At 59.3% G+C, this 24,951-nt stretch overlaps 4 protein-coding genes across 38 annotated transcripts in view; 2 read left to right on the top strand and 2 right to left on the bottom strand.

The window, feature by feature from the left end:
* Positions 1-4,242, top strand: part of LOC311425300 (butyrophilin subfamily 1 member A1-like) — a 47,885-nt gene extending 43,643 nt beyond the window's left edge. The window contains exon 11 of the mRNA XM_084501062.1: positions 3,178-4,242. Coding sequence (XP_084357188.1) covers positions 3,178-3,806 — 629 coding nt within the window. The 3' untranslated portion in view covers positions 3,807-4,242. The remainder of the gene's footprint in view (positions 1-3,177) is intronic.
* Positions 1-14,673, bottom strand: part of LOC311425343 (HLA class II histocompatibility antigen, DM beta chain-like) — a 33,799-nt gene extending 19,126 nt beyond the window's left edge. The window contains exon 1 of the mRNA XM_084501176.1: positions 14,549-14,673. Within this exon, the coding sequence (XP_084357302.1) occupies positions 14,549-14,655 (107 nt within the window). The 5' untranslated portion in view covers positions 14,656-14,673. The remainder of the gene's footprint in view (positions 1-14,548) is intronic.
* LOC311425281 (butyrophilin subfamily 3 member A3-like) overlaps positions 1-19,201 on the top strand; it is a 74,427-nt gene extending 55,226 nt beyond the window's left edge. For 12 of the 32 annotated variants that reach the window (XM_084500965.1, XM_084500969.1, XM_084500968.1 and 9 more), the window contains 12 exons: positions 1,414-1,518; positions 7,061-7,183; positions 15,056-15,403; positions 16,029-16,310; positions 16,432-16,536; positions 16,814-16,834; positions 17,383-17,406; positions 17,499-17,519; positions 17,609-17,629; positions 17,756-17,776; positions 17,935-17,967; positions 18,145-19,201. In XM_084500965.1, coding sequence (XP_084357091.1) covers positions 1,414-1,518; positions 7,061-7,183; positions 15,056-15,403; positions 16,029-16,310; positions 16,432-16,536; positions 16,814-16,834; positions 17,383-17,406; positions 17,499-17,519; positions 17,609-17,629; positions 17,756-17,776; positions 17,935-17,967; positions 18,145-18,773 — 1,733 coding nt within the window. In that variant the 3' untranslated portion in view covers positions 18,774-19,201. The other 20 variants (XM_084500992.1, XM_084500976.1, XM_084500991.1 and 17 more) reach the window with 20 other exon arrangements.
* LOC311425324 (HLA class II histocompatibility antigen, DM beta chain-like) lies at positions 11,103-24,942 on the bottom strand (the record flags this gene model as incomplete). 4 transcript variants are annotated; one of them, XM_084501116.1, is made up of 6 exons in its annotated part: positions 22,114-22,252; positions 21,068-21,349; positions 20,110-20,394; positions 11,839-11,958; positions 11,727-11,762; positions 11,103-11,641 (listed from the first exon to the last, which is right to left on the bottom strand). In XM_084501116.1, exons 1-6 carry the CDS (start codon positions 22,154-22,156, stop codon positions 11,103-11,105), a joined length of 1,305 nt encoding a protein of 434 aa, XP_084357242.1. In that variant the 5' UTR covers positions 22,157-22,252. The 4 variants fall into 4 exon arrangements, 3 of the variants coding, with proteins under 3 accessions (XP_084357242.1, XP_084357244.1, XP_084357243.1); XM_084501118.1 differs by having other exon boundaries at positions 11,555-11,645; XM_084501117.1 differs by lacking the exons at positions 11,103-11,641; positions 11,727-11,762; positions 11,839-11,958 and adding exons at positions 19,604-19,714; positions 19,796-19,831; positions 19,908-20,027 and having other exon boundaries at positions 22,114-22,251.
* Positions 24,943-24,951: the final 9 nt, after the last annotated feature.

Raw genomic sequence — 24,951 nt, 5'->3', positions numbered from 1 at the left:
TCTCTGCTACAGAAACACAACATTGTTTCTCACAACAGCCCAGCTCAGAGTGGTGGGACCAGGACACCCTGTCACTGCCACTGTGGGGCAGGATGTCGTGCTGCCTTGCCACTTGTCCCCTCAACGCGATGCTCGCAGCTTGGAGGTCAGGTGGATCCGGGATGATTTGTCTGAGACAGTGCACCACTACCGCAATGGAGAGGACCTGTACGGGGAGCAGATGTGGGCATATGCCAGGAGGACAGAACTGGTCAGAGATGGTCTCTCTGCTGGAAGCCTGGACTTGCAAATCACAGGACTGAGACCCTCAGATGATGGCCAGTACGTCTGCACTGTGGGAGATGGTCATGCTTATGATGAAGCCATTGTGGATCTGGAGGTGTCAGGTTAGTGGCTGGGGTGATGGTTCCATGGGAGAGTTTACGTGTCCTTTGAATGTTTCAGCTGTTTCACAGCATGGAGCATACCCATGGATGTGGAGGTAATATTTGGGGAGGGAGCTCCCTGGAGACTTTTGTCAGTTTTCACTGGTGTCCTTGAAGAAAGTAATCATAATATTGTGAGGGCACTGGGCACAGGCTGCTTAGCAGCACCTTCAGCTGTGTCAGCAATGGGACCAAACAGCACACAGGGAGAATCACAGAGTCTTCTGAGGCTCTGAGGTCTGCTTTACTTTTGCTTTCTGTGCTGGGGGAGACCTGAGACTTCAGGAAGTCTCAGGGCTTCATCACCCACCACGGCTTGGTGCAGAGACGCTGCCTGGAGGTGCTGGAGTACAGCACATGTGTTTTTTGCATGATCTGGGGTCACTGGCATTGTGCAGCCCTGCTCTCTGGATTTTGAACCTACTGGGGTGGTTTTGGGGTGCGCGTGAGTGCATGGAGTGTCTGATCCCTGAGACCCTGGTGCCGTGGCTGTCCTAGGCTGTGTCTGGCATGGGAGCAGATGGGGTCATTGCCTTGGAATGAATCCCTCCCCAAGTCAAGCCCCAGCCACACGCTCTTCCCCCAGCCACAGGCACTGACCCCCACCTCTCCCTGGGGGGCTACGAGGCCGGAGGCGTCCGGGTGCTGTGTCGATCGGCCGGCTGGTACCCGCTGCCACAGCTGCTGTGGAGGGATGCTCACGGGCAGCACCTGCCCTCGGTCTCCCAGACACATTCCCAGGACCAGGAGGGGCTCTTTGAAATCGAAGGCGCCGTCATCATGACCGGGAGAGTGGAGGGGCCCTTGTCCTGTGTGATCAGGAGCAGCCGCCTGCAGCAGGAGAGGGAATTTTCCCTGCACATCGCAGGTACAAATGGCACAGCCAGGGTGAGGCCCATGTACTTGTCCCGACCCAGGAGAAGTCTGGGTCTTGCTCTTCCACCCACGGGCATGGAAACACAGCCCTTTTCCTGGTGCCTTTTCTCAGCTCCCTTCTTCCACAATGCCCAGCCCTGGATGGTGGCTCTGGCTCTGGTCCTCATGCTTTTGGCTGTGTCCATTGGCCTCGGTGTTTATCTCTTTCGAAAGCAAGGTAAGCTGGCAGCGCAGGGATGGAGCGGAGGGAGGTGTTCTGCAGGGACCCCCCTGGGTGTGGAGCGGGGCTGAGCCCTGGCCCAGGGAGGTGCGTAGGAGGAGGAAGGGAATGTTCTCCTGGGGATGCCAAAGGCCTTAGGATCGTCTTCGGTCTCTGCCTTGGGCAATGAAGGCAGGGGAGAAGGCAAGGGGCCTTGGGTGGGAGGCCAGGGAGCATGGCTGCAGCGTGGGGCTGGTGGCAAGGCGCAGCCCCCCTGCACATGTTCCCACCCAGCAACCAAGCTGCTCTGCTCACCACCTCTTCCTCCGCCTTTGCTTTTCAGCGGCACAGAGCCGAGAGCTGGGAGAGTCCTTGCAATCCCTGCCCCCAGCCCCTGGGGAAGTGGTGTCTGTGCGGGAGGGCCTGGTCTGGGTGGGCTCTGGGGGCTTGTGTGCTGGTGGCTCGGGGGTGCTGGAGGAGCAGCTGGAGCCTGGGGTGGGAGTGTGGAGTGCTGGGGCTGGGGTTGCCCTGGGCACGGGACAAGGGACAGGGCCAGGATGGCTGAAAGGAACGGGGATCAAGGTGGGGATGGGGAGCGAGCTGCGGGACTGCCCTGCTCTGCACTGACACTTCTGGGACAGGGACGTCCTCCACCCATCCCCATTCACTTCCACTTGCGTTTTGGTGGCACGGTGCAGAGAGCTGCACAAGTGTCTGTCCTTACTGCTACAAGTCTTGCAAAAAGCAGGGCCTCGGTCCTTGTTAGTCTGGTCACTACAAGTCTGGGAGCAAGGTGGTCTGTGCACATGCATGAGAGCAAAAAAATTGGGGGTCTAGCCATCTAGCCATGGAAGCAGGAATGGGGTGAAAGTCTCTCCACTCTGACCATTCATTCCTTTTGCTTTTCTATATCAGCCAAAAAGGATGCAAAGCTGGGGAAGTCTCCTTCCCCAATGAGAATTCATTTGGTGTCTTCCCATGGACATACTCCCCTCTGACCGTACATTGCTTTTCTCTTTCTTTTCCAGTGCAACAAGCTGTAGAGATAGGTGAGTGTCCATCCATGAACTGAAAGAATTTGTAGTATAGACATGGGATGAGAAGTTTTTCCCTCTGATCATGTATTCCTTATGATTTTCCAGAAGAAAAAGCTGAAAGACTGGGTGAGTCTCTCTTTCCCTGCCCTCTACCCCCATGACTGAAGGAACTGGGGGTCATTCCTTTGTAGCAGCCACTTGATAAGAACCCGATTCCTCTCATCAATGTATTGCTCTTATTTTCCTTTTCAGAGGAACAAGCTGCAGAGCTGGGTGAGTGTCCCTGTCTTGAGCCCCAGGGCAACACCAAGGCGATGTGCAGGGGAGGGTGGGCAGCTGGGACAGAGCAGCCCAGGGCTGGCCCCTCACCCTGCCCACACCCACTGGGCACCAGCCATGGGCTGTGACCAGCTCTCCCCTCTCCTTGCAGCATGGAGAAGGTCTCTTCTGCCTCATAATAGAGGTAGGTGTGCATTGGGTTGCCCTGTGCGGTGCTTCTCCTGCCCTTGCTGGGGCATGTTCAGGAGCCAAGAGGTGCCCCATCTCCTGCCCCGTGGGGCAGCTCCTGGCCCCGAGCTGGGGAAAGCCTGCCCAGGGCTGAGCTCTGCCCCTGATGGCCTGGCTTCTTCTGTCCCTGCAGTGAAGGTGACCCTGGATCCACACACGGCTCATCCTGATCTTGTTGTGTCTCAGGACAAGAGCAGTGTAAGACGGGAAAGTGAAGGGCAGCAGGTGCCTGACACACCAGAGAGATTTAACTATTTGTGCTGCGTTCTGGGCCATGAGGAGTTCAGAGAGGGAAGGCACTGCTGGTTGGTGGAGGTGGAGGGAGAGCGGCTAAAGGATTCAGGATGGGCTATGGGGGTGGCCAGGGCATCTGTGGAGAAGAAGAAATGGATCAACATGAGCCCTGAAGAAGGGATCTGGGCTCTGCAGTACTATAAGGGAAAGCTGCAGTCTCTCACATCTTCTCGCACCTCGTTGTCCCTCTCCCCTGTCCCCACGAGGATCTGGGTCTGTCTGAACTGTACCCAGCAGCAGGTGTCTTTCATCAATGCTGACAATGGGGTCCAGATCTTCACTTTCACAGCAGCCTCCTTCAATGGGGAGAGCATCCGCCCCTGGTTCCTGTTGTGGACACGGGGAATTCAGCTGTGCCTGAGGGACAGCACCCCCCAGACCCTGTCCCCAGCCCTGGGGGACTCCTGCCCTTCTCCAGACACTCCTGCATCACCTCTCTTTCATCCTGCAGGAGCAGCACAGGAATGAGGGGCAGTGGGGTCAGGGGCTGCCCTGTGTTCCTCCCTGCTGCTGGAGGAGGGCTGGGATGCTGCAAGCAGGGACCAGGCCCCTTGCAGCCCCTGAGTTCTGCCCTGCCCATGACTCCTGTGCTGGGGCACAAGCCCTACTGGTACCCACAGGTGTCAACCTGCCTCTGAGCCCCAGCGGGCAGCACAGGGGCTGCAGCAGCTCTCCACGCTCCTCTCCCCTCTGCTTGCACTGCTTGCAGACCCCAGGGCAAGGGATGTGGTCACTGTGTGCTCCCAGCCATTTCAGGCCACCTTTGCCTCCTAGGTTGGGTTGATCCTTGCTCTGTGCCTGGTGCTGAGCATGAGCAGCCTGCGGGGGCTCTTTGTTCCTTCCTCTGGAGCACATCAAGGCCCAGCAGCAGCAGAACTGTGTCAAATAAAGTTTTGTACAGGAAGTTGGAGTCTGGCAGTGGCATTTCTTGGTTGCTTTCTGTCCTGAGGCTTTGCTGCCTTGAAGGCGTCTTGCAGCAGACCTCTCCTTGGTGTTGGTCCTGGGAGTCAGAGCCAGGAGGAACCAAAGCGCCAACTGCCCCTTGGTTCTCCATCTGTTCCCTGGCACCCCCTTGTCCCAGCTGGGTAATTGCCCTGCCCTGAGCTAGACAGGGTAATGACCCAGCTGGGACAAGCAGATCCCCAAGAGCTTCCATCCTCCCATCACACAGGCTCGGTTGAGGCTCTGCCTGCAGGGGGGGCATCACCAGCTTTTTGAAGTCCTCCAAGAAGAGGCAGCAGGTGGTGTCAACCTTAAAGCTGTCCATCAGGTCCTTTCAAGCCATCTCCAAGTCCTATATTTCCCTTCAACCACCCAAGTTGTTCCCGTGGCTGTTTTATTTTCCACTGCTCAGGGCAGGGTTCAGCCAGAGATGGGCTTGCAGGAGCCATGGGGCCACCCCAGCTTCACCAACCCTCAGCAATCAGTAACAATCCTGCACTCCCAGAAAACCAGTGCCACTTTTTGCACCTTGTTTAAAAGCAAGCAGGGAAACAAGCTGACATTCTCGAGCCAAATTCATTGCGGTGTGTTTTAAACATCGCAGCATTAAAATCAGGAGCAGACACAGTGCAGAAACAGGGGAAGGAAATGCGTTCGGAAGACACTGCATCTGATAGAAGCAGGTGATCCAAACAGACCGAACCTCAGTGAGATGGGGCCTCCGTGGCTGCAGGACTCCCTTGGCCTCTTCGAAGGTTTAACTATATGAAGGTGGGAAGCTAAGAATAGGTTTTGAACCCAGCTACACAATGAGGAGACACAGATGCTCTCCTCCAGCTGGTTCTCAATGCCAAGCTGAGTGGTCTCCACACCCAACCATCCATCTTCATGCACGTGGGGTCTCACCATCCCCAAATGCCATCATCCTTCATCCCATTGAGATCCCACCATCCTCACACCCCATCCTCTTTAATCCCAGCAGGGTCCCACCATCACAAAACCCCATTGTCCTCCACTCCAGTGGGGATCCACCACCACAAACCCCATCCACCTTCACCCCAGTGGGGTCTCTTCATCTCCAAAACCCCATCATCCTCCATTCCACTGGGCTCTCACCAACCCCAAACCTCAAAACCCTCCACCCACTGCTGTCCTACCATCCTCTCAGCCAATTATCCTGCATCCCACTGGGCTCCCACCATCCCCAAAGCCATCCCAGGGCCAGGAACTGACTGATCACCACGTCCCCTAAGCGCTACGAGAAGCTGTGCCATGACCACCAGCTGCATGCCTGGTCCTCCTCAATTCACAGATGTAATCTTCAGAGGGTTGTTTGGGAAGAACAGTAAAAGTTAGGCTCCACATGGCTTTTCTGGTGTAGGAGGAGGGCTGAGGGAACAGTGAAGCCCATCCTGCAGTCAGGGCACTGATAGGGTTTCCCTACCAAGTGCTTTTTCCAATGTTGGTTGAACGCCGAGCTTTCAGAGAAGGCTTCCCCACAGTCAGAGCAGGGATAAGGGGGTTGTCCCCAGTGAGTCCTGAGATGGGCTAAGTAGACTGAATTCTTTGCAAGGCTATACTGCACTGGGGACATTTATAGGTCCCCCAGCCTGCCCGCTGGCAGGACAGAGCAAGAAGCTGAAACGTCCTTGGCTTGGTGTAAGCACTGCTCTGCAACAATTGAAACATCAGCGTGTTATCAGCACTCCTCTCATCCTAGGCCAAAACATAACATTCTACCAGCTACAAGGAGGAAAATTAACTCTATCCTAATTGAAACCAGGACAGGATTTCATGATGACATCAGACAGTTTTCTTAGTACTCTGGGATGAATCCCATCAGGCCCTATAGTCTCCACCTGTAGGAGCAAATTGCCTGCTAAGTCAATATTTGCCGGGAGTTTATCATTCCTGCTCTCACGGTCCTCCAGCTCAGGGCAACTGGGGTCCCAGAGCCCATTGTCAGTGTTGAAGACAAAGGCAAAAAAAGCATTAAACATGCCCCTGTTTGTGAGGAGACCATCCCCATCAAGTAAAGGACCACTGTTTTCTCCGGTTCTACTTTTGCTGTTTAGATATTTTATAAAACTCAGTTTTATTTCCCCCAACAGTTCTGTCAAGCTTCAACTCAAATTGAGCTTTAGCCATATGAATTCACCCTGATAAGGACTAGGGCAGCAGATTCTGAGGCATCACATAGTTCCTTAAAGAACAGTTCATCCATGTCATCATCCTAGCTGCATGCAGAAACTGTCCATCCTGTCCTTGGAAGCCATTTCCACACCAAAGTCTCCACCGTGCTGCAGAAGAGCTTTGCTTGCCAGAGGGCAAAAGGTCTGCCCATTTCTGCCTCCACTGGGATGGACAGAGCCGGGAGTGGGGCTGGCTCTTTGTCCCCACCACCCTGGGAAAAGGGTGGCACTGAGATGCTCGGCAGCCAGCTGTGCCTCTTTCCCTGCAGCCTCCGATGGCGCTCTGCCCTGCAGCATCTTGCACCCTTCCCCCAAGGGTCAGGGCTCCTCCCAGAGGGTTACTGCAGACAAGAGCTGAGCAGAAGTTGGTGAAGTCACGTGTAGCCTTCTAGTTCCTGCAGCTATGGTGGGTGCTGAGAGGGACGACTATTTTGGTGAGACTGCCTTGGAGAAGAACACCTGGGGCTGCCTTCTGTGTCCTCCAGCCCATGATAAGCGCAGGCTCTGCACCCTGCCCAAGGCGCTGCTGGCCGTGGCTCCCTGTGCCCAGGCCTGCAGCCCTTCAGTACCTGACTCTTCTACCCCCAGATCCTGCTCCCGCTGCAGCAGAGCTGAGGCTCCACAGGTTCTGCGGCCGCCCCAGCCTCACCGGCCATGCCAGCGGCTTCCTGACTTCCCTCGTCACTCTGCACCTTCTCCAGCTGGGCTCAGGTAGGATCCTGCGGGGCTGCTGGGGGCTCTCCCCCCTGTGCATGCAGATGTGCTGCTGTGGGGCAGGGGAGCGGCTCCAGGGTAGGGGGACCAGAGCCCACAGCTCGGTCCCTGCTGGGTTTCACTTTCCCTTTGGTTCTTTCACACAATATGGGCGCTGCCTTGGCTGCCATTTTTGGCTCTTCTTCTCCTGCCCGAATGCTGCAGAGAGGGCTCCCACTCCCAGCACACCTCCTTCTCCTGCACATCCTCCCTCTCCCTCTCCTGTTTCCCTGGTGGTTTCCCATGGGACACGGGGGATGCAGCACGCACCAACTCACACACCAACTCATGCCCTTTATCACTCACTACCCCTAAATTTACGATGGCAAAATCTCACCGCCTCTCTGTGCCCTTCTCCATTGCCCAGCCCAGCTCAGAGTGGAGGGACCAGGCCACTCTGTCACTGCCACCATGGGGCAGGATGTCGTGCTGCCCTGCCACTTGTCCCCTCAACGCGATGCTCACACCCTGGAGATCAGGTGGATCCGGGACCATATCTCTGAGACAGTGCACCACTACCGCAATGGAGAGGACCTGTACGGGGAGCAGATGGAGGCATATGCCGGGAGGACAGAGTTGGTCAGAGATGGTCTCTCTAATGGAAGCCTGAACTTGCGAATCACGGGGCTGAGACCCTCTGATGATGGCCAGTACTTCTGCACTGTGAAAAATGCTGATGCTTATGCTGACGCCATTGTGGAGCTGGAGGTGTCAGGTTAGTGGCTGGGTTGAGGCATTCAGGGGATGGTGCAGGTGTACCCGGGTTTCTGTGTTCCACCCAGGACCCGGTCCCATCCTCATGGCCATCTACGTGGCCTTTCGAACAGTAGAGTGTGATGAGGCTTCTCCTCTGTCAGTGAGCACTTGTCCAGCAAGAAGTACACCTGTGCCCTTGCAGGCTTTTTATTGAGAGAAAGCTGCATTAGTGCAATGATTTAATTCAGTCTCAGGGACCCACGTTGAACTCCATCCCCATGCTATTCTGTGGGCAGTGGACACAGGTTGCTGAGCAGGTCCTTCAGATGTGCCAACAATAGGTGTGGGTTAGGGGTGAGAGTGGCTCCGTGGAGTGCCCGGTCCCTGAGCCCCTGTGACCATGACTGTCCTGGGCTGTGTCTGGCATGGGAGCAGATGGGGTCATTGCCTTGGAATGAATCCCTCCCCAAGTCAAGCCCCAGCCACGCGCTCTTCCCCCAGCCACAGGCGCTGACCCCCACCTCTCCCTGGGGGGCTACGAGGACGGAGGCATCCGGGTGCTGTGTCGATCGGCCGGCTGGTACCCGCTGCCGCAGCTGCTGTGGAGGGATGCTCGCGGGCAGCACCTGCCCTCGGTCTCCCAGACACATTCCCAGGACCAGGAGGGGCTGTTTGAAATCGAAGGCGCTGTCATCATGACCGAGAGCCTGGAGGGGCCCTTGTCCTGTGTGGTCAGGAGCAGCCGCCTCCAGCAGGAACAGGAATCATCCCTGCACATTGCAGGTACAAATGGCACAGCCAGGGTGAGGTGTTCCTGGCCCCTGCACTTGTCCCATCCCAGGAGAAGTCTGGGTCTTGCTCTTCCATCCACGGGCATGGAAACACAGCCCTTTTCCTGGTGCCTTTTCTCAGCTCCCTTCTTCCACAACGCCCAGCCCTGGATGGTGGCTCTGGCTCTGGTCCTCATGCTTTTGGCTGTGTCCATTGGCCTCGGTGTTTATCTCTTTCGAAAGCAAGGTAAGCTGGCAGCGCAGGGATGGAGCGCAGGGAGGTGTTCTGCAGTGATCCCCCTCGGTGTGGAGCAAGGGGCCTTGGGTGGGAGGCCAGGGAGCATGGCTGCAGCGTGGGGCTGGTGGCAAGGCGCAGCCCCCCTGCACATGTTCCCACCCAACAACCAAGCTGCTCTGCTCACCACCTCTTCCTCCACCTTTGCTTTTCAGTGGCACTGAGACGAGAGCTGGGTGAGTCCTTGCAGTCCCTGCCCCCAGCCCCTGGGGAAGTGGTGTCTGTGTGGGAGGGCCTGGTCTGGGTGGGCTCTGGGGGCTTGTGTGCTGGTGGCTCGGGGGTGCTGGAGGAGCAGCTGGAGCCTGGGGTGGGAGTGGGGAGTGCTGGGGCTGGGGCTGCCCTGGGCACGGGACACGGCCGGGATGGCTGAAAGGAACGGGGATCAAGGTGGGGACGGGGAGCAAGCTGCAGGGCTGCCCCGCTCAGCCCTGATGCTTTCGGGAGACAGACATTCTCCAGCAATCCTTTATTGACTTCCGTAATGTCTTCAGTGGCACAAAGGTGAAAGTTGCACAAGTGTTTGTCCTTACAGTTCTGCTTACAAGAGCATTGTACAAAGCTGGACCACAATGACTATTTATCTAGTCCCACCTCTGATCATGGCAGAATTTTTCCCTGTCATGGGATGTATTCAGGGTCTACCACGGGCTAAGCAACTCTCCCCTCATGCATTACTTTCATACCCATCATACATTACTTTCCTTTCCTTTTCAGAGAAACGATCTACAGAGCTGGGTGAGTGTCACAGGTCTTGGGCCCCACAGCGCCAAAGCTTTGTGCAGGGGAGGGTGGGCAGCTGGGACAGAGCAGCCCAGGGCTGGCCCCTCACCCTGCCCACACCCACTGGGCACCAGCCATGGGCTGTGACCAGCTCTCCCCTCTCCTTCCAGAATGGAGAAAGTTTCTGCTGCCTCAAAATCGAGGTAGGTTTGCATTGGATTACCCTCTGCAGTGCTCCTCCTACCTTTAGTGGGGCATGTTCAGGAGCCAAGAGGTGTCCCATCTCCTGCCCCGTGGGGCAGCTCCTGGCCCCGAGCTGGGGAAAGCCTGCCCAGGGCTGAGCTCTGCCCCTGATGGCCTGGCTCCTTCTGTCCCTGCAGTGAAGGTGACCCTGGATCCACACACGGCTCATCCCCAGCTTGTTGTGTCTCAGGACAAGAGCAGTGTGAGACGGGAAAGTGAACAGCAGCAGGTGCCTGACACACCAGAAAGATTTGACAATCGCTCCTGCTTGCTGGGCTGTGAGGAGTTCAGAGAGGGGAGGCACTGCTGGTTGGTGGAGGTGGAGGGAGAGGAGCTAAAGTATTCAGAGTGGGCTGTGGGGGTGGCCAGGGCATCTGTGGAGACAAAGAAGTGGATCAACATGAGCCCTGAAGAAGGGATCTGGGCTGTGCAGTACTTTGAGGGGCTGCTCATGTCTCTCACATCTCCTCGCACCCCCTTGTCCCTGTCCCCTGTCCCCACGAGGATCTGTGTCTGTCTGGACTGTACCCAGGGGCAGGTGTCTTTTATCAACGCTGACAATGGGGTCAAGATCTTCACTTTCAAAGCAGCCTCCTTCAATGGGGAGAGCATCCGCCCCTGGTTCTGGCTATGGACAGAGGGAATTCAGCTGTGCCTGAGGGACAGCACCCCCCAGACCCCAGCCCCAGCCCTGGGGGGCTCCTGCCCTTCTCCAGACACTCCTGCATCACCTCTCCTTGGTCCTGCAGGAGCAACACAGGAATGAGGGGCAGTGGCGCTAGGGGCTGTCCTGTGTTCCTCCCTGCTGCTGGAAGAGGGCTGGGATGCTGCAAGCAGGGGCCAGGCCCCTTGAAGCCCCTGGGCTCTGCCCTGCACGCGGCTCCTGTGCTGGGGCACAAACCCTGCTGGCACCCATGGGTCTCACCCTGCCTCTGAGCTCCAGCGGGCAGCACAGGGGCTGCAGCAGCTCTCCACGCTCCTCTCCCCTCTGCTTGCACTGCTTGCAGACCCCAGGGCAAGGGATGTGGTCACTGTGTGCTGCCGGCCATTGCAGGCCACCTTTGCCTCCTAGTTTGGGGTTGATCTTTGCTCTGTGCCTGGTGCTGAGCATGAGCAGCCTGGGGGGGATCTTTGTTTCCTCCTCAGAATTATATCAAGGCCCAGCAGCAGCAGGACTGTGGCAAATAAAGTTTTGTACAGGAAGATGGAGTCTGGCAGTAGCATTTCCTGGGTGCTTTGTGTCCTGAGGCCTTGCTGCCTGGGAAGGCGTCTTGCAGCAGACCGTCTCCTCACACGCCTTGCCCTGCAGAGCCTTCGCCGTCCTCGTAGCCCTCCCTTGGAGGCTCTCGCACAGTTTCACGTCCTTCGTCTGCTGCGGTGCCCACAGCTGCACGCAGTGCTCGAGGCGAGGCCGCAGCAGGCCGAGCAGAGCGGGACGATCCCTTCCCTTGGCCGGCCAGCAGGGCCGTGCCTGAGGCACCCCAGGGCACACTTGGCCCTTTGGGGTCCCATGCCATGGCCCCACACACGCGCTCCTCTTGGTGCGACACTGTAGGACTGTGTGAGCCTCTGCCCTGTCCCCAGAACACTGCAGAGACACCAGCAGGGCTTGTGGAGCATCTTTATTGTATGAGATGGGGCCAACCGTGAGCCGCCGGTGCCGGGAGGTGTCCGTCTGGTGGTCCTCAGATGCTGCCTGGGGAAGGGGGAACACACAGGGCGAGAGATGGGGTGATTCGCCCCTCCACGATGGGGATGGGGATGGGGACACGGCTACCTGCAGGGTAGTTGTCTCCAGGGAGGGGAGTGTAACCTGCGGGGCAGAGAAGAGGAGTGAGCAGAGTCCTCGTCGCCCTTGACCACGACCCCGGCTCTCCCCGGCCACTCACCCGGGGCGGGAGGCCTGGCCCTGAAGCGGTAGACACCGGCGAGAAATAAGCCAAGTCCCAGCACCATCAGCACGGTGGCCACCACCACCAGTATCGTCACCTCCGGCATCAGTCTGGGACCTGTGGGGACACGGCCAGGTGAGTGGCAGCAGGGAGCCAAGACCGCCGGCCTCAGGATGTGTTCCTGCGCCTCTCCACTCTCTTCAGTCCTCCAGGAGAGGCTCCTGCAGGCTGACGTGCTGCACCGAGCACGTGTAGGTGTCGCCTGCCACCGGGGCCACCAGCAGGGACACCTGCGTCTGGTAGCTCCAGTCGCCGTTGGGGATGGCGGAGATGGGGTTGTAGTCGTCGGGCTCCACGATGTCCCCGTTGTGCAGCCAGATGACGGTCACCTTGGGGGGGTAGAAGCCCCAGATGTGGCAGCTGAGGCGGACGGGCACATGGGCATTCCCCATCTCTGCGGGGATGATGCGGACTTGGGGCTGCGCTGGAGCAGGGATGGGGATGGGGATGGGGTCAGTGGTGGGCGAGCCCCTTTCCCTGCCCTGTGCAACGTCCCCACGCAATGTTCGGTGCAACACTCCCGTGCAAGGCTTTCTGCAGCAAAGCAGAGGATCGGACAGGCAGGGCTATGTTTTTTCGGCATCGAGCCCACTTGAGGGAGCCACCAGGACCTGGCAGCCTTCACCATGGAGGCTGACAAGGCTTACGTGAAGCCAGCAGGGCCCTCTCTTCGAAGGTTCAGAAACAGCACCTGGAGAGTGCAAAGATGAGGAATGCAGCGATCAGGGTGGGCAAACACGGCATGGCACATCAGAAGGGAGTGGCACGGCAGTTCGTGCAGGCATGTTGAGCAGGGAGTGCAGAGCGTTCCCCCCCCGGCCCATACAAACACCTCCTCTAACAGCGGTCTACTGCTAGCTAGGCTGCAATGGTTTCCACCAGGCACAGTGCTCTCTCTAGCAAGTCTGTACACACCCAGACTGACTGCCCGCTCAAAAATGCACCAGTTCAGGTCTCTGGGTGCAGGGAGCATCTGAGCCTCTTGCTGCCATCTGCAGGAGGCAGAGAGACTCTGTGTGCGTGAGGTGCGAGCAGGTGGATGACCCGGTCCGCGTGGTTGCAGAGCTCAAGGAGGAGGTGGAGAGGTTGAGGGCTATCAGGGAGTGTGAGCGGGAGACTGGGTGGTGGGGCAACTCCCTGCGGGGCCTGAAGGAGAGGTACTGGGGTGAGACACCCCAAATGGGGGTGGACCCCCTCCCCTGTCGCTGTCGGGCAGAGGGAGGGGACCTAGGAGTTGAGGAGGAATGGAGACAGGTCCCTGCTCGACATCGCAGCCGATGCCACCCCATACAAGCCCCACCTTCCCAGGTGCCCTTCCACAACAGGTTTGAGGCCCTGGAGCTCGAGGGACCGGGAGCTGAGGAAGAGGTAGAAAGTGTAGCCAGGAGGATGCCTAGGGTGAGGAAGTCGACTCCACACCTCAGGACTGCTATCCTCTTTTGATAGTCCAGGCTGGCAGTGATGACATTGAAGAGAAAAGCCTGAAGGCTGTCAAACGGGACGTTAGGGGACTGGGGCAGTTAGTGGATGGAGCGGGACTACCTCTGTAGTCCTTCCATATTGACTGACCTTGCCTCCAGCAAACAAGAAACTTTCCTTATCCACCTAAGCTCTAGAAGAAGGTCCCTGCCCATCTGAGCCAAACTTCTGCCATGGCTGCTTTGCTGGAGATTGGAGAGGCACTGGCATTTTGCCTTCAGCACCCTGGGCAAAGGGTGGCAGCTCTGGGCTCCGCAACCCAGCTGTGCCCTGTTCCCTGCAGCCTCCAATCCTGCTCAGCTCTTCACTGCCATCTCTCCACATTTTCCCATTGCTCACAGTTTGATTCCTCCTTGCATGCATGGAGATGAACGACCTTAGCCAGTGGCTTTCCCTGGAGGTCTGGAGAGGCCCCTGCTGGGGACAAGCAAATCGTGCTTGCTAAAGGCAGTGGACTGGGCACCCAGCTGCAATGGGATGGTGGTGCCAGCCCTGCAGAGCTCCCCAGACATTCCCCTAGGGGCAGAGCTGCTCCAGGAGGGTTATTGCAGCCAGGAACTGGGCAAAGGTTGGGAAAGTTGGGTGGAGCCTTGTACTTTCTGCAGCTCTGCTGGGTGCCGTGAAGGACATCTGCCTGGGATTGGAGAAGAACCCCTGGGGGGCCACCTGCCCCCTGGGGGACCTCTCTCTCAGATGGGGCTCCCCTGGGGCTGCAGCCACCCCAGCTTCACCGGCCATGCCAGGGGCCTCCTGACTTTCCTCGCCACTCTGCTTCTGCTCCACCTGGGCTCAGGTAGGACCCTGAGAGGCTGCTGGGGGCTCTCCCCCCTGTGCATGCAGACTTGATGCTGTGGGACAGGGCAGCAGCTGTGGGAAAGGGGGTCCCGAGCCCACAGCTCGCCCGTGCTGGGTTTCACTTTCACTTTGGTTCTTTCACGCAATATGGCTGCTGCCTTGCCTGCCCTTTCTGTGTCTCCTTCACCCGCCCAAATGCTGCAGAGAGGGCTCCCACTCCCAGCACACCTCCTTCTCCTGCATGTCCTCCCTCTCCCTCTCCTGTTTCCCGGGTGTTTTCCCATGGGACACGGGGGACGCAGCACGCACCAACTCACACACAGCTCTCCCTTTCTCACTCACTGCCCCTAAATTTACGATGGCAAAATCTTACCTCCTCTCTGTGCCCTTCTCCATTGCCCAGTGTGAGAAACATCTCAAATAATTTTCTTCAGACTGGATCTTCTCTGAAGCTATTTTATTCACAATAGCAACGGTCATGTCAATCAGGAGCACATTTTAGTAAACAAATACTAACATTTTTTTCCCCATTACCCAACACCTGATCACCTCCCCTTTTTCCTCTTTGGATGAGTACTACAGGTTCACAAGCTACTTGACACACTTCTATACTGTATTTGTATAATTTTTCTTTCTTTCTTTTTTTTTTTTTTTTCAACACTTTAATTTCTCCTTTCTTATATTTTGAGAACTTGTGATCATTGTTTTCCTGTTCTCACACTGCTCATCCAGTTTTCCTCAAGCTTCTACCTTATTTTGGAACAATGAGGCCTTCTATGGTCCACTTATCTACTTAGCATTTCTCCTAATTATGACTACACCTTAAAATGCAGAAAAATAATTCTCTGCTACAGAAACACAACATTGTTTCTCACAGCAGCCCAGCTCAGAGTGGTGGGACCAGGCCAGCCTGTCACTGCCACCGTGGGGCAGGATGTCGTGCTGCCTTGCCACTTGTCCCCTCAACGCGATGCTCGCAGCTTGGAGGTCAGGTGGATCCGGGATGATTTGTCTGAGACAGTGCACCACTACCGCAATGGACAGGACCTGTACGGGGAGCAGATGGGGGCATATGCCGGGAGGACAGAGCTGGTCAGAGATGGTCTCTCTGCTGGAAGCCTGGACTTGCAAATCACAGGACTGAGACCCTCTGATGATGGCCAGTACGTCTGCACTGTGGCAGATGCTGATGCTTATGCTGAAGCCATTGTGAAGCTGGAGGTGTCAGGTTAGTGGCTGGGGTGATGGTTCCAGGGCAGAGTTTACGTGTCCTTTGAATGTTTCAGCTGTTTCACAGCATGGAGCATACCTATGGATGTGGAGGTAATATTTGGGGAGGGAGCTCCCTGGATAGTTTTGTCAGTTTTCACTGGTGTCCTTGAAGACAATAATCATAATATTGTGAGGGCACTGGGCACAGGCTGCTGAGCAGCACCTTCAGCTGTGTCAGCAATGGGACCAAACAGCACACAGGGAGAATCACAGAGTCTTCTGAGGCTCTGAGGTCTGCTTTACTTTTGCTTGTGTGCTGGGGGAGACCTGAGACTTCAGGAAGTCTCAGGGCTTCATCACCCAGCACAGCTTGGTGCAGAGACGCTGCCTGGAGGTGCTGGAGTACAGCACATGTGTTTTTTGCATGATTTGGGGTCACTGGCATTGTGCAGCCCTGCTCTCTGGATTTTGAACCTACTGGGGTGGTTTTGGGGTGCGCGTGAGTGCATGGAGTGTCTGATCCCTGAGACCCTGGTGCCGTGGCTGTCCTGGGCTGTGTCTGGCATGGGAGCAGATGGGGTCTTTGCCTTGGAACTCAATCCCTCCCCAAGTCAAGCCCCAGACACGCGTTCTTCCCCCAGCCACAGGCGCTGACCCCCACCTCTCCCTGGGGGGCTACGAGGCCGGAGGCGTCCGGGTGCTGTGTCGATCGGCCGGCTGGTACCCGCTGCCGCAGCTGCTGTGGAGGGATGCTCGCGGGCAGCACCTGCCCTCGGTCTCCCAGACACATTCCCAGGACCAGGAGGGGCTCTTTGAAATCGAAGGCGCCGTCATCGTGACCGGGAGCGTGGAGGGGCCCTTGTCCTGTGTCGTTAGGAACAACCGCCTCCAGCAGGAGAGGAAATTTTCCCTGCACATTGCAGGTACAAATTGCACAGCCAGGGTGAGGCCCATGTACTTGCCCCGACCCAGGAGAAGTCTGGGTCTTGCTCTTCCATCCACGGGCATGTAAAACGTTGCCCTTTTCCTTTTGCCTTTTCTCAGCTCCCTTCTTCCACAACACCCAGCCCTGGATGGTGGCTCTGGCTCTGGTCCTCGTGCTTTTGGCTGTGTCCATTGGCCTCGGTGTTTATCTCTTTCGAAAGCAAGGTAAGCTGGCAGCGCAGGGATGGAGCACAGGGAGGTGTTAGGCAGGGACCCCCCTGGGTCTGGAGCTGGGCTGAGCCCTGGCCCAGGGAGGTGCATAGGAGGAGGAAGGGAATGTTCTCCTGGGGATGCCAAAGGCCTTAGGATCATCTTGGGTGGGAGGCCAGGGAGCATGGCTGCAGCGTGTGGCTGGTGGCAAGGCGCAGCCCCCCTGCACATGTTCCCACCCAGCAACCAAGCTGCTCTGCTCACCACCTCTTCCTCCGCCTTTGCTTTTCAGCGGCACAGAGCCGAGAGCTGGGAGAGTCCTTGCAGTCCCTGCCCCCAGCCCCTGGGGAAGTGGTGTCTGTGTGGGAGGGCCTGGTCTGGGTGGGCTCTGGGGGCTTGTGTGCTGGTGGCTCGGGGGTGCTGGAGGAGCAGCTGGAGCCTGGGGTGGGAGTGGGGAGTGCTGGGGCTGGGGCTGCCCTGGGCACGGGACAAGGGACAGGGCCGGGATGGCTGAAAGGAACGGGGATCAAGGTGGGGATGGGGCGCGAGCTGCGGGGCTGCCCTGCTCTGCACTGACACTTCTGGGACAGGGACGTCCTCTATCCATCCCCATTCACTTCCACTTGCGTTTTGGTGGCACGGTGCAGAGAGCTGCACAAGTGTCTGTCCTTACTGCTACAAGTCTTGCAAAAAGCAGGGCCTCGGTCCTTGTTAGTCTGGTCACTACAAGTCTGGGAGCAAGGTGGTCTGTGCACATGCATGAGAGCAAAAAAATTGGGAGTCTAGCCATCTAGCCATGGAAGCAGGAATGGGGTGAAACTCTCTCCACTCTGACCATTCATTCCTTTTGCTTTTCTATATCAGCCAAAAAGGATGCAAAGCTGGGGAAGTCTCCTTCCCCAAGGAGAATTCATTTGGTGTCTTCCCATGGGCATACTCCCTTCTGACCGTACATTGCTTTTCTCTTTCTTTTCCAGTGCAACAAGCTGCAGAGATAGGTGAGTGTCCATCCATGAACTGAAAGAATTTGTGGTATAGACACGGGATGAGAAGTTTTTCCCTCTGATCATGTATTTTGCCTTTCCAGAGGAAAAAGCTGAAAGACTGGGTGAGTCTCTCTTTCCCTGCCCTCTACCCCCAGGACTGAAGGAACTGGGGGGCATTCCTTTGTAGAAGCCACTTGATAAGAACCCAATGCCTCTCATCAACGTATTGCTCCTATTTTCATTTTCAGAGGAACAAGCTGCAGAATTGGGTGAGTGTCCCCGTCCTTGAGCCCCAGGGCAACATCGAGGTGAAGTGCAGGGGAGGGTGGGCAGCTGGGACAGAGCAGCCCAGGGCTGGCCCCTCACCCTGCCCACACTCACTGGGCACCAGCTGTGGGCTGTGACCAGCTCTCCCCTCTCCTTACAGCATGGAGAAGGTCTCTTCTGCCTCATAATAGAGGTAGGTGTATCTTATAAGTTGCCCCCTGCGCTATTCTCCTGCCCTTGCTGGGGCATGTTCAGGAGCCAAGAGGTGCCCCATCTCCTCCCTGTGGGGCAGCTCCTGGCCCCGAGCTGGGGAAAGCCTGCCCAGGGCTGAGCTCTGCCCCTGATGGCCTGGCTCCTTCTGTCCCTGCAGTGAAGGTGACCCTGGATCCACACACGGCTCATCCCATGCTTGTGGTGTCTCAGGACAACAGCAGTGTGAGATGGGAAAGTGAATGGCAGCAGGTGCCTGACACACCAGAGAGATTTAACTATTTGTGCAGCGTGCTGGGCCGTGAGGAGTTCAGAGAGGGGAGGCACTGCTGGTTGGTGGAGGTGGAAGGAGAGCGGCTAAAGAATTCAGGGTGGGCTGTGGGGGTGGCCAGGGAATCTCTAGAGAGGAAGAAGTGTATCAACATGAGCCCTGAAGGAGGGATCTGGGCTCTGGAGTCCTGTTATGGACATCTCAAGTCTCTCACATCTCATCCCACTCCCTTGTCCCAGTCCCCTGTCCCAACAAGAATCTGGGTCTGTCTGGACTGTACCCAGCAGCAGGTGTCTTTTATCAATGCTGACAATGGGGTCGAGATCTTCACTTTCAAAGCAGCCTCCTTCAGTGGGGAGAGCATCCGCCCCTGGTTCCTGTTGTGGACATGGGGAATTCAGCTGCACCTGAGAGACAGCACCCCCAAGACCTTGTCCCCAGCCCTGGGGAGCTCCTGCCCTTCTCCAGACACTCCTGCATCACCTCTCCTTGGTCCTGCAGGAGCAGCAGAAGAATGAGGGGCAGTGGGGCCAGGGGCTCTCTTGTGTTCCTCCCTGCTGCTGGACGAGGCCTGGGATGCTGCAAGCAGGGACCAGGCCCCTTGCAGCCCCTGGGCTCTGCCCTGCACGCGGCTCCTGTGCTGGGGCACAAGCCCTGCTGGCACCCACGGCTCTCACCCTGCCTCTGAGCCCCAGCAGGCAGCACAGGGGCTGCAGCAGCTCTCCACGCTCCTCTCCCTTCTGCTTGCAGACCCCAGGGCAAGGGATGTGGTCACCGTGTGCTGCCGGCCATTGCAGGCCACCTTTGCCTCCTAGTTCGGGGTTCATCCTTGCTCTGTGCCTGGTGCTGAGCATGAGCAGCCTGTGGGGGCTCTTTGTTCCCTCCTCTGGAGCACATCAAGGCTCAGCAGCAGCAGGACTGTGGCAAATAAAGTTTTGTACAGGAAGATGGAGTCTGGCAGTGGCATTTCCTGGGTGCTTTGTGTCCTGAGGCCTTGCTGCCTGGGAAGGCGTCTTGCAGCAGACCGTCTCCTCACACGCCTTGCCCTGCAGAGCCTTCGCCGTCCTCGTAGCCCTCCCTTGGAGGCTCTCGCACAGTTTCACGCCCTTCGTCTGCTGCGGTGCCCACAGCTGCACGCAGTGCTGGAGGCGAGGCCGCAGCAGGCCGAGCAGAGCGGGACGATCCCTTCCCTCGGCCGGCCAGCAGTGCCGTGCCTGAGGCACCCCAGGGCACGCTTGGCCCTTTGGGGTCCCATGCCATGGCCCCCACACACCCGCTCCTCTTGGTAAGACACCGTAGGAGTGTGTGAGCCTCTGCCCTGTCCCCAGAACACTGCAGAGACACCAGCGGGGCTTGTGGAAAATCTTTATTGTCAGCACCACGACATCGGGTCTGAGATGGGGCCAACCGGGAGCCGCCGGTGCCGGGAGGTGTCCGTCTGGGGGTCCTCAGATGCTGCCTGGGGAAGGGGGAACACACAGGGCGAGAGATGGGGTGATTTGTGCCTCGCCAATGTGGATGGGGATGGGGACACCATTACCTGCAGGGTAGTTGTCTCCAGGGAGGGGAGTGTAACCTGGGGGGGGGAGAAGAGGAGTGAGCAGAGTCCTTGTCACCCTTGACCACGGCCCCGGCTCTCCCCAGCCACTCACCCGGGGCAGGAGGCCTGGCCTTGTAGCGGTAGACGCCAGCGAGAAATAAGCCAAGTCCCAGCACCATCAGCACAGTGGCCACCGCCACCAGTATCGTCACCTCTGGAATCAGTCCGGGACCTGTGGGGACACGGCCGGGTGAGTGGGAGCAAGGAGTCAAGACCGCCGGCCTCCGGCTGCGGTCCTGCGCCTCTCCACTCACTCCAGTCCTCCAGGAGAGGCTCCTGCAGGCTGACGTGCTGCACCGAGCACGTGTAGGTGTCGCCTGCCACCGGGGCCACCAGCAGGGACACCTGCGTCTGGTAGCTCCAGTCGCCGTTGGGGATGGCGGAGATGGGGTTGTAGTCGTCGGGCTCCACGATGTCCCCGTTGTGCAGCCAGATGACGGTCACCTCGGGGGGGTAGAAGCCCCAGATGTGGCAGCTGAGGCGGACGGGCACACGGGCGTTCCCCGTCTCCGCGGGGATGATGCGGACTTGGGGCTGCGCTGGAGCAGGGATGGGGATGGGGTCAGTGGTGGGTGAGCCCCTTTTCCCTGCCCTGTGCAACGTCCCCACGCAATGCTGTGCAATGCTCCTGTGCAATGCTCCCGTGCAAAGCTCCACGCAACTTCCCCATGCCACTTCCCCATGCAACACCCTGTGCAAGCTCTAGGCATTATCCCATGCGATGTCTCGTGCGACATCCCCATGCGATGCCCTGTGCAATGCCCCTGTGCCACACCCTGCAAGAGGCATTGCTCTGTGCAACATCCCCTTGCAATGCCCAATGCAATGCGCTGTGCAATGCTCCGTGCAACATCCCCCTGCGACGTCCTCACGCAGTGTGCTCTGCAACAGCCCCGTGCAATTCCCAATGCAACATCTCCTTGCAACAAGCTCTACAACACCCCTGTGCAACACCCCCCATGCAACACCGCTGTGCAACAATCCCATGCAACATGCTCTGCAAAACCCCTGTGCAACGCCCCCATGCAACAACTCCATGCAACAAGCTCTGCACCACCTCCATGCAATGCCCTTTGCAACACTCCTCTGCTATCCTCCATGCAACACCCCCACGCAACACGCTCTGCAACAGTCCTGCGTAACACCCCAGGCAACATTCTCCTGCAATGCCTCCACACCACGGCCCCACGCCGAGCCCCCCCAGGGGCTCACTGCGCCTCAGCGCCGTCCAGTCCCAGTAGCGCAGGGCCAGGTCCCTGCAGGCCTGGCGCCGAGCCTCGATGCGCTGCACCCAGGCGCTGCCGTTGTTGAGCTGGGCGGCGAGTTGCACGGCCTGCCGCTGCAGCAGCCCCCAGTTGCAGGCGACGAAGCGCTGGGTGTTGGGGTCGTAGCACACCAGCGGGTTCTTGTTGAAGGAGAGGGTGAAGTCGAAGCCCATCACAGAGCCGTTGGCCGCCAGCGGGCAGGAGCTGGCCATTTGCATCAGGAACGCTCCTGCGGGGGGGGGTGGGGGGGCAGGAATGTCATCTCTGTGCCTCCGTCCACCTCCGTGCAGAGCAGAGCCCCCCCCAGATCCCCAGGGTGCCGTAGAGCAGAGCCCCTCCAATGCCCCCCCCATGGGGTCTCATGGAGCAGAGCCCCCCAAACCATCGCCAGGGTCCCACAGAGCACAGCCCCCCCCCAAAGCATCTCTCAGTCCCGTAGAGCAGAGCCCCCCACAGAGTCCCATAGAGCAGAGCCCCCCCCAAACCTCCCCCAGGGTCCCCCAGGTCAAAGCCCCTCGCAAACAACCCCACAGTTCCATTGAGCAGACCTCCCCTCAACCCCCCCCCAAATTATCCCTAGGGTCCCATGATGTTGACACCCCCCCCCAAAACATCCCCATGGCCCCATAGAGCAGAGCCCCCCCCAAACTAACCACAGGGTCCCACCATGCTGAGCCCCCCAAGACTGTCCCCGGGGGTCCCATAGAGCAGAGCCCCCCCCCCCAAACTTATCCCTAGGGTCCCATGATGCTGAGCACCCCCAAAACACCCCCACGGCCCCATAAAGCAGCCCCCCCCTAAAAAAAAACCCTCCTCCCACGGTCCCATAGAGCAGAGCCCCCCCAAACTACCCCCAGGGTCCCACGATGCTGAGCCCCCCCAGCCCATCCCCGCGGATCCCATAGAGCAGCCCCACCCCAAAACCATCCCGGGGGGGTCCCCAAGGGTCGCCCACCCCCACCCCATCCCGGGGTGTCCCCCCCCCGTCCCCACCTGCCCCCCGCGCTCCTAGGGCCAGGCCGAGCAGCACCAGCATCGTGGGGGCGTCCGGCAGCGCTCTGCGCCCCCCCCCCCCCCAAACTTCCACGCACCCCCCACACCGCGTGTCCCGTGGGAGGGGGGTGGGGGGGCCACGGGCAACCAATGAGAGCCCTGAGCTCTGCTTACGTCACCGGTTGCCGGAGCAGAACGGCTCGGAGCCGCCGTCGGGGGGGACATAGCGCGGTGACACCGCTGTCACCGTCCCCCGTGGGCGCACCCCGTGGGTTCACGGCTGATTGCAACCCCCCCACCCCCCCCGGGGGGACGCCCCCCGCCCTCTGCTTCAACCCCCTGCTGGGAATTTCACGCGTCCAAACTGGGAGCACTGGGAGCTCCCTGCCAAGCGGGGGTCGCGAACGCCGGCGGGGTCCCCACTTGGTTTATTTGGGGTGGGAGGGGGGGGGGAGAGCACCCCCGGCACCTCGCTCACCCAAAATTGGGGGATCCCAGGCTTGGTCCGTGAGGAGGGGGGGAACCCACGAGACCCCAAATTGGAGGGGAGGGGGTCCCACTCAGAGCTTGCTCTCAGTCTGGCCCCACTCGGCCGGGGGGGGACCCGGGTGGGGACCGGGACCAGGACCAGGACCAGGACCAGGAGTAGGACCAGGAGCAGGACCAGGACCAGGAGTAGGAGTAGGACCAGGAGTAGGACCAGGAGTAGGATGAGGAGCAGGACCAGGAGCAGGACCAGGAGCAGGATCAGCACCGAACGGACCTAAGAAGACGAATAAGGAAGGATGCCCCGAGCCAGCGCGTCCCCAACCCCATATCCCACCCCCTCCACCCCATCCCTCACCCTCTGCCCGAGGCTGGCGGCAGTAGATGAAGACGCCGGCGGCCAGGACCACCAACCCCACGGCCAGAACGGTGCCTGCCACCGCCACCATCACCGTCATCTCCCGGGACAATCCAGGACCTGCAAGGGGGGATGAGAGCGGGCGCGCTGAGCCACCGGGGACCCCGGCGCGCCCCAGCCGCGTCCCCAACCCCGGGGCTCACTCCAGCTCTCCCGAAGGGGCTGCTCCAGGCTGGCGTGCTGCACCGAGCACGTGTAGGTGTCCCCAGTCTTGGCGGTGGTCCTCAGGGCCACCTGGGTCTGGTAGGTCCAGTCGCCGGCTGGCAGGACCTTGGCGGTGTCCCCTGAGGCCACCACGTCGCCGCCGTGCAGCCACTGGATGCTCACCTCGGGGGGGTAGAAGCCCCACACGTGGCAGGTGAGGAGGACGGCGTCAGGGACGTTGGTGAGGGGCGTGGGGACGACGCGGAGCTGGGGGGGTGCTGGAGCAAGGAGGGGACAAGTCAGGGACGGGGGACGGTCCCCTTCCCACCCCGCGGGGTAGCCGGTGCGATGGCTCCATGCAATGGTCCCTGTGACACCCCCCGTGACATCCCCGTGCAATCCCTCGGCCAATTCCATGCACAATGTCCCCACGCAACGTCCCCGCGTGTCCCCACGCGACACGGTTGTGCCTTACCCCATGCAACGTCCCCTTGCAGCGCCCACGCAACGTCCCTCTGGAATTTCCCTGGGCAATGTTCCCCCGGGCACGTTCCCTACAAGCCCCCGTGCGACTTCCCGGTGCAATATCCCATCCGATTCCCCGTGCAGTGTCCCCGTGCCGTGTCCCATACAACGCCCAGTGCAATGTCCCCGTGCAACGTCCCCGTGTGGCTCCCGCTCAACTTCCCCGTGCAGCGCCCCGTACCATGCCCTGCGCAGTGTGCCCGTGCAATCAGCTCGTGCAATCTCCCAGTCAACCCCGTGTTCAATGTCCCTCGTGCAATGTCCTCTACAATGTCCCATAAAACGTCCCCGTACAACACCCCTGTGGAATCTCCCGGTGTCCCCGTGCAATGTCCCCGTGCAATTTCCCCAAGCAATGTTGCTGTGCAATGTCCCCGTGCAACACCCCTGTGCCATCTCCCACTCCGTGTCCCCGTGCAATGTCCCCGTGCAACTTTCCCAAGCAACGTCCCCGTGCAACGTCCCCGTGCAACATCCCCGTGCGTTCCCTGTGCAATTTCCCCGTGCAACTTCCCCGTGCAGCGTCCCCGTGCAATCCCCTCGATTCCCTGCACGACAACCACGTGCTGCACCCCATACGCCATCGCCCCGCGTCACCCCGTGCAACGTCCCCGTGCAACACCCCGCCCTGTGCAACGTCCCCGTGCACCGCGCCCCGGGGCTCACTCCTCCGCTGCGCCGTCTGAGCCCAGTAGTGCGGGGCCAGGTCGCTGCAAGCCCTGCGCCGAGCCTCAGCGCGCTGCAGCCAGGTGCTGTTGTTGAGGACGATGGCCAGGACGGTGGCAACGTTGTGCAGCAGCCCCCAGTGGCACGGGTAGAAGAAGCGAGCGCCGGGCTCGTAGCACACCAGCGGCTGCTTGTTGAAGGCCAGGGTGAAGTCGAAGCCCTGCTCGGAGCCGTTGGCCGCCAGCGAGCAGGAGCTGGCCACATGCATCACGAAAGCACCTGCCCCGGGGACGGACACGCGGACACCCGGGTGGGCACGGACCCCAGGGCGGGGGTCTGCAGCCTCCTCCCCACCCTTGCACCCCGCGTCCTACCTGCGCCCCGGCAGCTCAGCGCCAGCCCCAGCACCCCCAGCGCCCACATCCCTGGAGGTGGCGTCGGGGTTCTGAGCCTTCATCCCACCCCGCACCACCCGCTGCGCGCCTTCCTCCTCCTCTTTCTCCTTCTCTTCCTCCTCCTCCTCCCTGTTTTCTTCTTTCCCGGGGTCCAACGTCATCACTATGGGTGGTGCAAGGGCGATGGACTGTGCCCAGGGTTGG

The sequence above is a fragment of the Aythya ferina genome (genome assembly GCF_964211825.1).
Source record: "Aythya ferina genome assembly, chromosome: 30".
Lineage (NCBI taxonomy): Eukaryota > Metazoa > Chordata > Aves > Anseriformes > Anatidae > Aythya > Aythya ferina.
The sequence above is the reverse complement of the archived record's forward strand: the minus strand, read 5'-3'. Positions and strand labels throughout refer to the sequence as shown.